Source organism: Coenobita brevimanus, chromosome 87, assembly GCF_032717465.1.
Source record: "Coenobita brevimanus isolate Jiangsu-jjx chromosome 87, ASM3271746v2, whole genome shotgun sequence".
Classification (NCBI taxonomy): domain Eukaryota; kingdom Metazoa; phylum Arthropoda; class Malacostraca; order Decapoda; family Coenobitidae; genus Coenobita; species Coenobita brevimanus.
In genome coordinates this window covers 26,575,022-26,590,226 of record NC_137040.1, presented here as the reverse complement: position 1 = coordinate 26,590,226, position 15,205 = coordinate 26,575,022, and the positions used below count along the sequence as shown (strand labels likewise).

Here is a 15,205-nt window from a genome sequence, read left to right as displayed (position 1 = left end):
AGATTCAAGATGAACCAAAATGAACCCGCCAAATTCAAAGATGGATCCAAATGATGCAACCTTGTATTAGCACGAACCAAAAATGAGCCATTCAAATTCACAAATGGATCAACAGGAACCAACTAAACATAAAGATGAAACAAAAATATGAACCAAAGTCAATGATGGACCAATGTGAACCAGCCGAATACACAGGTGGACCGATATTACAATGCTTCCCTGGTTCCACACTCGACCAAAAATACACAAACACACACAAACACTCTCTGGGTCGTGTTGTTGTGGTCTTCGGAGGCTCGTTAGCACCTCTTCCTTACGAGTGTCCATTTTGTAAGGGCGTCATCGTATTGGCCACATGCGATTTTTGAGTTGCAATAAAGTTTTAAATACCAACGCTGATAACTTTTGTAGTATCAGCATAAATCGCGTTTACAATATATTAATATCATGTTAAAATAGCTTTAACATAATACATTAAGTATTTGCTCAAAAATGTTATGTTTTGATTCAGCCATAAGTAAGGAAAATGATAAGCAGTTTCTCAGACCCTATGAAAGGATGGACGATCGTCGATATTGTACTTTTCATATTTACGGCAAAATCGGAGCATAACATTTTTCAGCAAGTACTTGATATAATGTCAAAACTATGTTCACACGTATTTTTTCACTTTCAAACGTGATCTGTGTTATTACTACGAAAATTATCGGCGTCGATATTTTCAACTTCCTCATAGCCCGAAAACTGAAGAAGTTAGCGGAGAAAGCGGTAATCTAAGTGGCTTTGGAGATTTCGTAACACCAGGTCTTAAGCGATTTATTTTCCACATTTCACATCAGTATCCTCTAGTTTGTCACTGATGGAAGCGCTGTCGGTACTAGAAATATATAAGTAACATAAAGGAGAATATTTAGGTATAATAGGCATACTAAATCGCTGGAAAGGGGGCGTTACGAAGCAAACAACGCCATTTAGAATACAGCCGTGTTTCAAACCCCTTCACTACGAGGTTCTAAGGATCAGGATGACAAAGGTGACGTAAGAAATGCGTCGTCGTACTGAAAGGTTAATTAATGGACACTGACAACGGAAACACACACACACACACACACACACACACACACACACACACACACACACACACACATACACACAGATATTCCCGCAGGTTACAAGACACAACCATAGATTTACAATGAAGGTCCCTGTTTCCAATCTAGGTGTGGACAGACTGGCGTAAATTCCTGCTTAACCCCTTCAGTACGATGACGCCTTTAATTATATATTCTTTCTCTCTCCAAGCGTTTTTATTCATTTTAAGAGAGGATTTTTCTTTTTTTCCTTTTTCTTGTGTTTTCTTTTTTTCCCTGGGGAGTTAGATACAGCCATTATTAACCTCCTCACTAGACTCGTTTTACTCTAACTTGGCCCAGATTTACGGTCTTTTGTAGCTTATTTCACGTGGCCTATTGGCAGGAAGAGAGTGTTGCGGCTCTACGTTCCATCTATAGTACTTCTTTGTGACTGGCATCATAGTGTAGTGTTAACCTATAGCAACAACTTAGACTCAAAGATGGAGAGATGACAATTATAGGCAAAGTTATATTGGCTGTGACAAGAAAAAGTAGAAAATACGTCGCTGGACTGAAGGTGCTAAAAATCTATACCACTTTCACTCTAACTTGGCCTAAAATTGCCAACTCTTCATCTTGAATACTGAGTTATAACAAGAGATTGTCGTTAAAATGTGGTGCAAGTCACGAAGAAGTGCCATGAAAAGGATGTAGACCCGTAGCACAGTCTTACTCTGTCAATGAGCTGCGAAAAATAAGCTGCAAAAGGGAGAAATTCTGGGCCAAGTTAGTGCAAAAGTAGTATAATGAACAGCCTGGAAATCGAACCTGCGTCCTTTTACTTTGTGCATCGAGTATGTTTCCGGTGTTTCCAGGTGCACATCGCCATCCCCGGCAAATCAATACTGACGGAGTTTGCATAAACAGCATAGTGGAGATTATTAGCCTGCCACAAACAGAAATTAATATTCCTTTTTGTTATTCATACCTTATTAATACCGACGTCATTTGCATAATATACCCGAGAATGTTAACAGGCTGGAAATTAATATTCTCTTTCATGTTAGTTATACATGTTTTCAAAACCGACGCAGCTTCGATAATTATAAAATACTGACGCAGATATCATTATTATCACCATCACCATCATCATCATTATTACTATACTGAAGGGGAGTGAGGTTGAGTCCACAGAGCCAGAAAAAAAAAATGATAAAATGAGATACGAACCAAAATTTGCCCAATCCAGTGAGCCACACGCCCATTCACTCACCATTCCAGCCCCCGGAATCAAATAATGTTATATGCAGATATTACCGTTCTATCAGTTATTTCTTTTTAACATGCTCAGTACGATGATATATTTTAATATGCTCTTACAATCATCAGACTTTTTTTTTTTCGCTTTTATTCAATTTCGGAAAGACCTCATGAAGTAAAAGGAGATGATGGAAGTTCTTCATAACTCGTCCATTTTGAAATTCTCTCCTTAACCCCTTCAGTCAGGCGATTAATCATTCTATTCAGCTTAGGGAAGATTTTTTTTTTTTCTTTTGCTGACGAGGTTCATGAAGGGCGTCTCCAACCTCTCCAGTGCTAAAATTTGATCCTAAAATGAGTAAAATAAATCCGTCGTCGGAGTGAATGGGTTTAAATGAAATCGTTTGTAAAATATTAATGTCATGGAGAAATCTATTTTTAACTCCTTCAATCCCAGGACGTATTTTTAATTTTATATATATTTTTCCTATTTAATTTTACTGATTTTCCCAGAAGATTGTACAGTATTATTGGGCCCGTAGTCTCGTCGGTTTTCAGGAGGCTCCCTTACATCTCTTCCTCAGCGATTTATTTTGGGATCTGGCTGGTTAATATCATTTTGTACCTTACTTATGTGGAGTATGCCGATACTAGAATGATTTAAGCAGCACAAAAGATAATAGTAACTTATAATAAGCAAAATAAATCGCTTAAGATGAGATGTTAGGGAGCTTCCTTAACCGACGAGTATGGGGGCCTAGGACATCACTAGTAGTATAAGGGTTAAAGAAGGCCATAACTAACCCCATCAGTTTCGAAAGTATATCCTAAGTTGAATAAAATCGTCTGGAGTGTATTCCCATCTCACTCAGACTTGCATGACACACCCTCACCTGAATAAAATCGTCTGGTGATACCTGGAATAAATACCAGAGTTGTGCCGACCGTAAGAGAACTATTGGGTAACAGCGCTAACATTCTCGAGCTCCCACGACTCCCTGTAAGTATCTGGCATTATCTGGAATAGAATAACACACTCCTGTCACTCACTGTCAGCTGAATATAATCGTCTTGCGTTAGCCGGAGTAGAGAAGAAGAGCTGACCTGACGATGAGAGGGTTAATGGTGACACTAGTAACGCTTCCTGTCTTCCATGGCTCACTCTCAGCTGAATAAAATTGACGTTAACTGGAATAGAACACTAGAGCTATCCCGATCATGAGAGGGTTAATGGTGATAATGGTGACAGGCTCCTATTACTCACTCTCAGCTGAATAAAATTGTCTGGCGTTAACTGGAATAGAACACTAGAGTTACCCCGATCATGAGAGGGTTAATGGTGACGGTATAAACACCCCCATCCTCCTATGGCCCATTCGCAGGACGCAGCTGGTAAGGAAGAGGTAGGAATGAGCCTCCCAAGCCCACAGGAACACGACCCTATTTAATTTTAAGTAGCGACCAAGACCTGTATCCTCGACAGCTTGGCGGGCCTCGTAACACCTCTCACTTAGCGATTTATCCTCCGCATTTCGTTTTGTTAGTTTATTTTTTAGTTTTATTAGTATTATTATGTGCTGGATGGTTCATAAATAGCGCTAGAAACCCACCCCATCTTATTTGTTGCGGGGACGGCTCAGTTTGCTGGTGTGGGCGTGGGTGTGGCAGTAGATGTAGAAAACGATTAAAAATTATGAAAGTTAGACGTTGATAACCCTTACTGAGCCGTCTACACACAAGGAATGGCCCGATGGAAGGGAAGAAGAGCGTTGTGTATGGACCACCCTGTATATCCTTCTTAACAAAACACACTGCTAGATGGACCACTTGAGTCTGGTTGAAGTTTTTTTTTTTTAATCGGTATTGCTGCTACTGGACGATTTTATTCAGCTTAGGAAAGACCTCTCATTTTTGGAAGATTTATTTTAAGACTATAAGTATCTAACCCCCCACTTCGATAAGTCTATCCAAAACTGAGTGAAATCGTCAGGAGCTGGCAAGAATATAACAACAAAAGGCATTACCGAGCTCAGCAAGATAATATACATAGATTATATTCACGTCCCAGGTAAAATAAGTAAAGTAAAATATGAATAAAGATAAATCGCTATGGAAGAGGTGATACGGAGTTTTCTTAGTTGACGAGTATACGGGTCCCGAGACTGAGAGAATCTGTTTTACCCATGTGTACCTTAGAAGTGTATGTGTACGTCTGTGTACGTATGTATGTCTGTTTGCTGTACATACTTCCCCCTGAGCATTTTCAGAATAAATATATTTACCTCTACGCCCATGTCTTTTTTCAAAATTATGGCCACCAGTTTAAAACATCATTCTTCTTATGCCAACCATTTCCCACAGCTAAAGGAATTATGAGTAGTAGTAGTAGTAGTAGTAGTAGTAGCAGCAGCAGCAGCAGCAGCAGCAGAAGTAGTAGTAGTAGTAGTACTAGTACTAGTAGAACTAATAGTAGTAATAGTAGTAGAGGTAGTGGTAGCAGTATTTGTGAGTCAGAGGTAACGAAAGAAGTGCGTCAATATTAGTAAAATATTGGTTTTAAAATGTACTTCTTACTTGGGCATACAGTACTTTTAATTGTTTTGCATTTTTTTACAGGGCAGGGGGGCAAGTCATTATTATCATCCCTACCGTCATCATCTTGCTTCCCACCTACCAGTAAATAGGGTGGGTCGAGTCCAGAAATAACGACACTAAAGATAAGTACAGAACAAAGAGAACAAAATGAGTGATATGTCATCATCATCATCATTAGCAGTCCCACCACCACCACCACCACCACCACCATCATCATCAACATCATCATCATCATCGACGTCGTCGTCGTCGTCGTTGTCGTCGTCGTCGTCATCATCATCCCATTTCCCAACTAGAGGGGCACTCAATGGAGTGCATCTCTCTGACAAGGGAGACGCAATTTCCAAACCACTCTTCATAATGGGTTATGTTTTTTCATCACTGATTAGGGTTTCACAAAAAATGTTTTCCATATCCAGAGTCTGTAATACGATCCGGATCGGTCCCAAAAGTTAATCGATTGTTCCTTGGGACATGTGCTATCTACAAAACAAAATTTGGTCCAAATATCTTTTTTAGTTTTTGAGCAATCCTAGTGACACACAAACTAACAAATAGGAGTGAAAACGTACTCTCCTTGTGAGAGAAAATTATACAATAACAGCGCTAACAAATGTTTCTTCAATCTTGATCATGGAAGTAAGCACTGTTACTGGGCCATTTAACATCACTCTAAACTGTTCATCCTCTCTCTTTTATCGATGTTCACTTATTTCGGAAGTCTCCTTTAAATCAGTCTCATTGATATTAAGAGTAGAAAACAGAGGAAAATGATAAGTGAGATTGGTTAAAATAAGGTTATAATAATCCCTCCTTGTAAAACATTACCTGGAGAACTGGTCCTGATTTTATGATCTACTAGTAGCTGAACTGGAGGTGACATGCGTAAGTTTAGTAATAAGAGAAGTGACATCGTATTTATAAAACAGTCAAATGATGAATACTTCTTGTATTATCGACTTTCAAAATATCTAAATCGATATTTCCCATAACGATGCATTTCGACTTTTCTGCCCATTTTTTGCAGTAAAAATTCTAGATAAGTAAAACATAGATCCATATCTGTAACGAGTCTCCTGTAAACTGTTTCCATTCAAACTTCAGATTACCTGCTCTGCAAGCACAGACAGTTATATAAGGTCTCATCAAATACAGATCTTGACTGATAGTTGTCAAATGCTTTCTCAGTTATTTGTAAATACTGAACTGGAATTTACGGAATATAGTTATTCTGTATCGGGGTTGTCAATCTTTTTTTTTGTTTGTTTGTTTATACAGATCAATAATGTTTGTTTCTTGTTTGTTTATCTAGAACTTCACTAGTGAAAATATTGGACTTCTAATTGTGATTTTACTTTAAAAAGCATGACGGAAAAGTTGTATTGACCTAGAGCCTAGATGTAATTACTAGTATAGGCTACTGACAATCACGAATAACAGAAAATTATTTTTCAACACTGTATTCAATAGTATGTTCGGTCAATTGTAAACCTTCTAAATGAGATGGATTGAACACCATAGATGATTTAAACGATTAATTGAAAAACTAAAATCCCCTTGAAACATATAAAATAGTTTATGAAGTGTTAGGGAAACTGGAATAAAAACATACCCTATAATATATCTATCTATCTATCTATCTATATCTATCTTTATATATATACTGTATATGTGATGAAACGAGTAACACAACTAACATACTGTAGAATGTATTGACTTAAGTTTATGTTTTATCCTTGGAATGTAGTTTACATTTTCCTTGATCAAACTTGGACGTCTGCAAGGCTCCAACTGGGGCTTCAATTCCTGTTTTAATGAGTGTATCCCAGTTGGTTTCCCTGTCTCATTGTTCCTAGCTTTCTTCTCCTGTCTTTATATAATTACTGTAAGATGACTTTTTATCCTTGGACTGTAGGTTACGTTTTCCTTGGGCGGATTCGAAGGCGTGGAAGGTTCAGCTTTGGACTCCGGTTCCTTTGTCGATGAGTGACTCCTACGAAGCCTCGGTGTTTCCTTCCTCCAAGTTTTCCCCTCCCACAGTTCCCAAACCGCCAACCCCGGTGTCACTCCTTACCAACTTCCTCCCCGAAGGATTAGTACCCGGGTGTTGTTCGTTTTTTCCACCTTTATTAGAAGTCGAGTGTCAATAGAATAGGCGATTTTTCCTCTGAAGCACTTCCTCTAGCTTGGCAATTTGACCCCTCCTTACCTCCATCGAAACATGACAAAGATCATCGCTAAGGTAAATGTTTTTGTATTGTATTGTTTTGTTTAAGATTCTTCCAATTTCTTTTCTTATTCTTTTCTTTTCTTTTTATTCCCCATGTATACAATGATGGGCCAAGTGACGCCTAGTTTTGATTTTCCAACATGATGAGTGGTTGTTTGCCTTAGAATTTCTCGCTTGAATGTTTTTAGCTTATTTCCTGTTTGTTCTGCATTTTCTCTCTCTCTCTCTCTCTGCCTCTGTCAGTGTGTGTGTGTGTGTGTGTGTGTGTGTGTGTGTGTGTGTGTGTGTGTGTGTGTGTGTGTGTGTGTGTGTGTGTGTGTGTGTGTGTGTGTGTGTGTGTGTGTGTGTGTGTGTGTGTGTGTGTGTGTGTGTGTGTGTGTGTGTGTGTGTGTGTGTGTGTGTGTGTGTGTGTGTGTGTGTGTGTGTGTGTGTGTGTGTGTGTGTGTGTGTGTGTGTGTGTGTGTGTGTGTGTGTGTGTGTGTGTGTGTGTGTGTGTGTGTGTGTGTGTGTGTGTGTGTGTGTGTGTGTGTGTGTGTGTGTGTGTGTGTGTGTGTGTGTGTGTGTGTGTGTGTGTGTGTGTGTGTGTGTGTGTGTGTGTGTGTGTGTGTGTGTGTGTGTGTGTGTGTGTGTGTGTGTGTGTGTGTGTGTGTGTGTGTGTGTGTGTGTGTGTGTGTGTGTGTGTGTGTGTGTGTGTGTGTGTGTGTGTGTGTGTGTGTGTGTGTGTGTGTGTGTGTGTGTGTGTGTGTGTGTGTGTGTGTGTGTGTGTGTGTGTGTGTGTGTGTGTGTGTGTGTGTGTGTGTGTGTGTGTGTGTGTGTGTGTGTGTGTGTGTGTGTGTGAAGTTGCATGTTATCTTGTGGTGGTTCAAGGTTTAGTGGACGAGTGAGTAGGCTAGTGTACGGATGGGTGGGATGGGTTGGGTGGGAGAGTGGACAGGGAGGGTGGGGTGGGTGGAGTGTATGGAGGTAGGCATTTGTAGTGGGATGGATGTGGTGTGCGAAGCGAGTGGGTGGGTGGGTGGATCTATGGTTTCCCCGTGGACATGCCAGGAGATGGTTTTACTCTGAGTGGGTGGTCGGGGATAGTAAAAATGTGTCCATTTGGGAATAGGCCCATAGGATATATAATTCCATCGTTGGAAATGGTCCACGAGGGATACTTTCTTGGGGCAAACGGGCCCAGGTGGAAACGTAGGTCCAGTGGGTAAAAAGGTCTAGTTCTCTGGGGAAAAATGGATCGAAGAGGGAAAATGGGTCCAGGTGGGAAATGGGCTAATGGATTAAAAATAAGTACATAGAACGAAATTAGGGGTGTGGGGAGATGACCCCTTGGAGATGTAGCCGGAGAAGGGATTATGTGCTAGTATTCCTGTATTTCAGCTGTCTTCCCAAAGCTGCTTAGTATAACTTGTTTCATCACTGTGTCGTTATTGCTAGGCCACACACTGGAAAGTGTCTCTTGGAGCTCGCTAGTCTGCAGCAGTGAAAATTCCAGACTCCTTTGTAACTCATGTTCTGTTGTTATTATCATTACTATTATTATTATTATTATTATTATTATTATTATTATTATTATTATTATTATTCCTCAAGATTCTCTTTAAGGATTGCTTGAAGAGGATCATTATACACCTAGTATCGACTTTTAGTGGTAACTAAATGTCCTTCCTCCGTATATTGGTAAGGATATATGATTTTCTACAAGCGAATAACTGCAGGAGAACCCATCATCATCAATACCTTATTAAACAGGGAAAGGGAAAACATATGTGTAGGAAAATTGTCATGAAAGTGCCAAGCAAAAAAAAAAATGTCACATTCATTCATCATTCAAGCTTTAGGAAATTTATATGCAATAATTTAGTGCTTCGATAACGTTTGCATAGAATTTAGATTTAGAGAGGAATATAGATGACCTGCTGATAAAGATAAGAGTAAATGCGGTGGATAATATAATGTTGAAAATCTCTGGTTGAGTTAGATTAGGCGAGGAGAGGTAGGACTTGGTTAGGTTAGGGTAGGGTAGGTTAGGTTTGGTTATATTCAATTTCTGTTTTTTGATAATACTTTTAGATAAGGCTAGTATAATTAAGTTAGGCTATGGTTGGACGAATGTGAATAGATTAGGCTAAATTAGGATAAGAAGGTTAGATGAAGTAAGGTTAGATGATGGTAGCTAAGTTGGGTTAGCATACATAAATAAGGTAAGGTTAGGGTAGATTTGGTTAAGCTAGTTCAGTTTGAGTTAGAGAGAGAGAGAGAGAGAGAGAGGAGGTAGAGGGGGGGGGAGAGAGAGGGAGAGAGAGCCGTGTACTGTACCCTCACTAAACACCTTTATTGGGTCGTACTGTGTTGGGTCATGGTGGTGGTGGTAATGGTGGTAGCAGTAATAGTGGTGGTGGTGGTAGTAGAATGGTTGTGATGGTGCTGCTGGTGGTGGTGGTCGCGGCAGTGGTGGCGATGGTAGTGGTAGTGGTAGCATAGTGGTGGTTAATGATGGTAGTGGTGATGGTCATGATGTTAGTAGATATCCTGGTGGTGGTAATCGTGTTGCTGGTTGTGTTGTTGGTGTTGATGGTGGTAGGTGGTGTGGTAGTGAGTGTGTTCCTGGTGGTGTAGTTAGTGGTGATGATAGTGGTGGTCGCAGTAGCTAGTGTGGTATTGTGGCTGTTGTTGGCGGCAGTGTGGTGGTGGTGGTGATGGTGGTAAGAGTAATGATGATAGTAATAAAGACAGTGATGGTGGTAATGCTGACGGTAGCAGTGACAAATGTAAGTACCATTTACTCTTCTTTTTACAATTTTGATTCAGAACAGGTGTGGGACAGGTGTGGGAAAGGGTGTGGGACAGGTGTGGGAAAGGGTGTGGGACAGTTGTGGGAACAGGTGTGGGACAGGTGTGGGAACAGGTGTGGGAACAAGTGTGGAATAGGTGTGGGGAGCAGGGACAGATGTGGGACAAGTGTGGGGACAAGTGGGAGTCTGGTGTGGTGACTGGTGTGGTGGATAGGTGTGGGGACATGTGTGGGGACATAAGGACGTGTGTGGGGACATGTGTGGGGATATGTGTGGAGACGTGTGGTGGACAGGTTTGGTGGACAGATGTGGACAGGTGTGGACAAGTGTGGTGGACAGGTGTGGGACAAGTGTGAGGATAATTGTGGGAGAGATAGGGGTAGAAGTGTGGGGACAGGTGTGGAACAGGTAAGAGACAAGTGTGAGGACAGGTGGGAGAACAGGTGTGGGAACTGGTGTGCTGGACAGGTGTGGGATGTGGGGACATGTTGGAGAGGTGTGGGGACAGGTGTGGGGACAAGTGTGGGGACAGGTGTGGGGACAGGTGGGAGGACATGCGAAGGCGAGTGTGGGGACAGGTGGGAGGACATACGAGGACAGGTGTGTAACAGATGTGGGGACAGCTGTGGGATAGATGCTGGACAGGTGTGGGTCAGATGTGGCTCTCCCTCCTCTGTAACTGATCAGGTGTGTGTAGTAGCTCTGGGAAATTAGGAAATGGCTGAACTGTAGTGAGTTTAAGTGAGTGTGGGGCGTGAGGGATGAGGGTGGGGGTGGGGGTGGGGTTAGGGAGGTAAGGGTGAAGGAGAGAGAGGGAGGGGGTGTGGGTTGGGGCTGGGTTTGGGGAGGTGTGCTCAAGATGAAATGGGGTGCGTTGGGGTGAGGGGTTGGTAGGTGTGTTGGGGGAAGGAAGGTGAGGGGAGTGGACGGGGGGGTTGGATGGGGAGGGTCGTTAGTGGATCTCTTACTCCCTCCCCCCCTCCTCCTCCTTTTTCACTCTTCCTCATTTCCCTTACTTTCTCTCATTTCCTGATTGCTCACATGTTTCCTCTCTCTCTCTCTCTCTCTCTCTCTCTCTCTCTCTCTCTCTCTCTCTCTCTCTCTCTCTCTCTCTCTCTCTCTCTCTCTCTCTCTCTCTCTCTCTCTCGCTCTCTCTCTCTCTCTCTCTCTCTCTCTCTCTCTCTCTCTCTCTCTCTCTCTCTCTCTCTCTCTCTCTCTCTCTCTCTCTCTCTCTCTCTCTCTCTCTCTCTCTCTCTCTCTCTCTCTCTCTCTCTCTCTCTCCCTTTGTTATCCCTTTTTAATCCTGCATCCTTTTTTCTTTTCTCTCCCTCTTCCATAAGTCATTATTTCATCTTATTTTTGATACATTTTAAAACCAAGTTTAATTCACACTCGTCATTTTTCAGTCTGTCTCTCTCTCTCTCTCTCTCTCTCTCTCACACACACACACACACACACACACACACACACACACACGAAAAAAAAAAAATCTTTTATATCAGTTCATTACGATAATTGAAAGTGAATTAGGAAAATGGTTCGGGTATGAGAGAGAGAGAGAGAGAGAGAGAGAGACTGTTGCAAGAAAAAGGCTTGTTATATTAAACGGCAACCTGAGTAATTACTTCTAAAACCACCACCACTACCACCAGCACCACAATTATCAACAGTACCACTATTACCACTAGCACTACCAGCATAACCATACCACCACAATATTACCATAATTACCACAACCTTTATTATGATCGTTTCCAATAGCACCATTTCCATTACCACCATGAAAAAAATCTGTTTAACTACCAGTACCACATTTGCACATTCATAGCAAAATAATAGTGCAAAAAATAACTATCAGTCTCATATAACTTCCTGTGATGTAAGCATCTGAGCTAGACTATGAGAGAACATTAAAAAAAAAAGTTGATAACCCCTAGTGGCGTTCCATAAACGAGAAAATCCAATTGCTTTTGGTGATTCAAACCCGCACATAGAAAAGACCATTACCCCGACTGGCGCTCAGTAGCAAAACCTATTTCCATTATAACCATCATCAGAGCCATCATTACCGGTACTTCTATTACCGCCATGAACTACTTCAAATACCATAAACACAGTCATTACTACCACCTCTGCCAGCATTTACCAATATTACTGCTTCTGCTATCATTAACATATCATTATTACCACTAGGTCTACTACCACCTTCAATATCAGAATTACAATCACTGGTACCATCATCAAAATATCCACCATCACTATCACCACCATGAGTGCCACCAGTTCACTACCACCGCCACCACCACCAAAGCTACCGTAAATGTTAAGACTACCACTTTCACCACCACAATGCATCAGGAACTCTTAACAGATTGTTTTTGAGAGCTCAGTACTGCTCTTCAACATTTCTGTCAACAGCTCCCAGTTCAGCCACCACATTATTCATCTCCCTGAAGAAGGCAACCCTTTCTGCTTGGTTTTTCATCTTCCATATTTTCCTCCTGGGTGCATAGGTCCTCTTCTTCTTCACCCGCTCCTTCAACACTGTGTCACACGTCGGTAATCTGTGCTATTGCACACACTCTTTGCTCCTTATAGCTTTAACATCCTTCACCAACCTCCTATCATACCTCTGTCTATCTGTCTATCTATCTGTCTACTGCCAGACGCCTTAAACCCATAAGGGGTGGTCACAAACAAATCGCCTCCATGTCGCCCTGTCCCCCGCCATTTCACTGCCCTGTTCCCAGCTCACACCCCCCTCTCTCATAAACCTCTCCACTCCATCCCTCCATCTCATCTTTGGCCTTCCCTTCCCTCTCCCCCCTCCTCCACCTCACTCACATACACTCTCCTCGTCCGTCTCTCACTCTCCATCCTCTCCACATGGCCAAACCACCTTAATGTGTTTCTCCTAACGCTTCCAATTACATCTACATTCACACCACAACCCTCCTTCACTTCCTCATTTGTCAGTCTGTCTCTCCATGTGACTCCACACGCTCCTCTTAAATAACTCATTTCCACTATCTCACTCTAGACTTCTGTCCCTCCAACAAGGTCCAAGCTTCACTTTTATACGTTAGAGTTGATATCACAATACTTTCACCACCAACTTTTTCACCTCCATACTCACTTCCTTGCTTCTTATCACTGCTTTCAAGGAACCAGCAACTTTTCTTCCTTGATTTACCCTTTCAAGCAACTCACCCTCTAAACTTCCATCCTTACTCATCACACTACCCATGTACTTAAATGCCCTCACATTCTCCATTTCCTCCTCATCCATCCTCACTGTACATTCACTGACTTCATTTCTCGCGAAGACCATAACTTTACTCTTCCTTGCATTCACCTTTAGATTCCGTTTCTTACACACTTCCAAACTCATCCACCAAGCCTTGCAATTCCCATTCGCCTTCACTTAGCAACACAGTATCATCTGCAAACAACAATACTGTACAGGGAGTTTCCAAACACTGCCCTCTCTCATTAGGGTTGCTCCAACATCCACTGCCCTACCTTGTATCTCTTTTATAACTCCATCCATATACAGATTGAACAACCATAGAGACATGACACATCTCTGTTTCAATCCGACCTTCAAAGAGAAAAATTCACTCAGCTTATTATCCACACGCACTGCAGCCTCAGTCCCCTTATACATACTCTTCATGGCATTCAGCAACTTCCCATTTACTCCATAATATTCTTAATACTTTCCACAGTCCTTGTCTATCCACCCTGTCATATGCTTTCTCCAAATCCATGAAGGCTACATACAACTTCTTTCCCTTCTCTAGAAACTTTTCCACTAAAGATCTAAGAATGAATATGATCTACACAACATCTTCCCTTCCTAAAACCTTCCTATTCTTCTCCAACTAATTCATCTGTTATTTCCCTAACTCTCAATAAGTATCCTACCATATACTTTTCCTATTACACTAAGAAGACAAATGTCCCTATGATCACCACACTCCTTTTTCCCTTTTCCATTGTACAAGGGAATAATTATACCAGACTTCCAATCCTCCGGGACTTTACCTTCCTCCCAGGCCAATCTGCACATCTTCCACATCCATTCTACTCTATACTATCTTTTCCCCATGCATCAGCATTTCACCCATTTCACCACACACTACATCAATTCCTGGGACTTTCCTCATTTTGGCTTTCTTCATTGCTTCCAGAACCTCCATCCTACTGATTTCTTAATTTCTTCTCACATCCTTCTTTCTCCCAGCCATTCCCCAACCACTTATACTCGTCTATCCATCCATCCACTCTTCACACTTCACACTTATACTCGCATTACTTTTATGCTCTATGTTCAACAATCCCTTAAAGTGTTCTCTCCATCTGCTCACTTTTTCTCCCTTCTCCACTAGTAATTTACCATTTTTATCTTTCACACCCCGACTTTCTTCTTTGACACCCTGTCTAACTCTCTTTACCCCTTTGCAGAACATTTTCTTACATTCCCTCCACTTTACACTCAAATTCCTCATCCACTCTGTTCTTTCTCTCTCTTACTAATCTTTTCACCTCTCTATTCCTCTCAACATATAACTCACTCATTCGTCTCTCAACTTATTCCACACCCGTTTCTCATCCACTAATTATATGCCTTCTTCTTTTGTGCCACAGCTTGTCTCGCCTCTTCATTCCACAATGCTGTTTCCTTACACCCGCATTCGTCTTCTCTTCACCCCACACACCATCTCACATGCTGCACAGATTTCTTCTGTGAATATCTTGCACACACCTTCCACGTCCCCCATCCGCTCCAATCCATATTTACCCAATCGCTCCTTCACCTCTCTCTTATATTCTGCCTTTTTGCCATCCTCTTGTAACATTTCCACCCTCCTTGTATGTACTACTTCCTCCTGTCCTTCCCTTCTATTCCTTCATTTCATTTGGGCTTTGATTCTCACCACCAGCAAGTGGTAGTCAGAATGCCCACTCCCCCAACCTCTATATGCTCTTGCATCTATCACACCTCCTAACCACGAAATAATCATTTTGGCTACTGTTACCCCAAGACTAATATGTAATCAGCCTATCTCTTTTCCTAAAATTCGTATTGCACACAATCATATTCATTGCCTCTCCAAATTTGAGTATCTTTTCTCCTTCCACATTCCTCATACCATCTATGGATCCCTAATGTATTCCTTCATATCTTAGAGCTGCTTCACCCACATGACCATTTAAATCCCCACCTAAAACTACAGTCTTATCATCCTCCA

General features: G+C 41.7%; 1 protein-coding gene across 1 annotated transcript in view; it reads left to right on the top strand.

The window, feature by feature from the left end:
* LOC145411039 (uncharacterized) overlaps positions 1–12,270 on the top strand; it is a 123,667-nt gene extending 111,397 nt beyond the window's left edge. Inside the window, exons 7-9 of the mRNA XM_080281100.1 lie at positions 9,972–10,164; positions 10,244–10,528; positions 12,144–12,270. Of these exons, the coding sequence (XP_080137226.1) occupies positions 9,972–10,164; positions 10,244–10,528; positions 12,144–12,270 (605 nt within the window). The remainder of the gene's footprint in view (positions 1–9,971; positions 10,165–10,243; positions 10,529–12,143) is intronic.
* Positions 12,271–15,205: the final 2,935 nt, after the last annotated feature.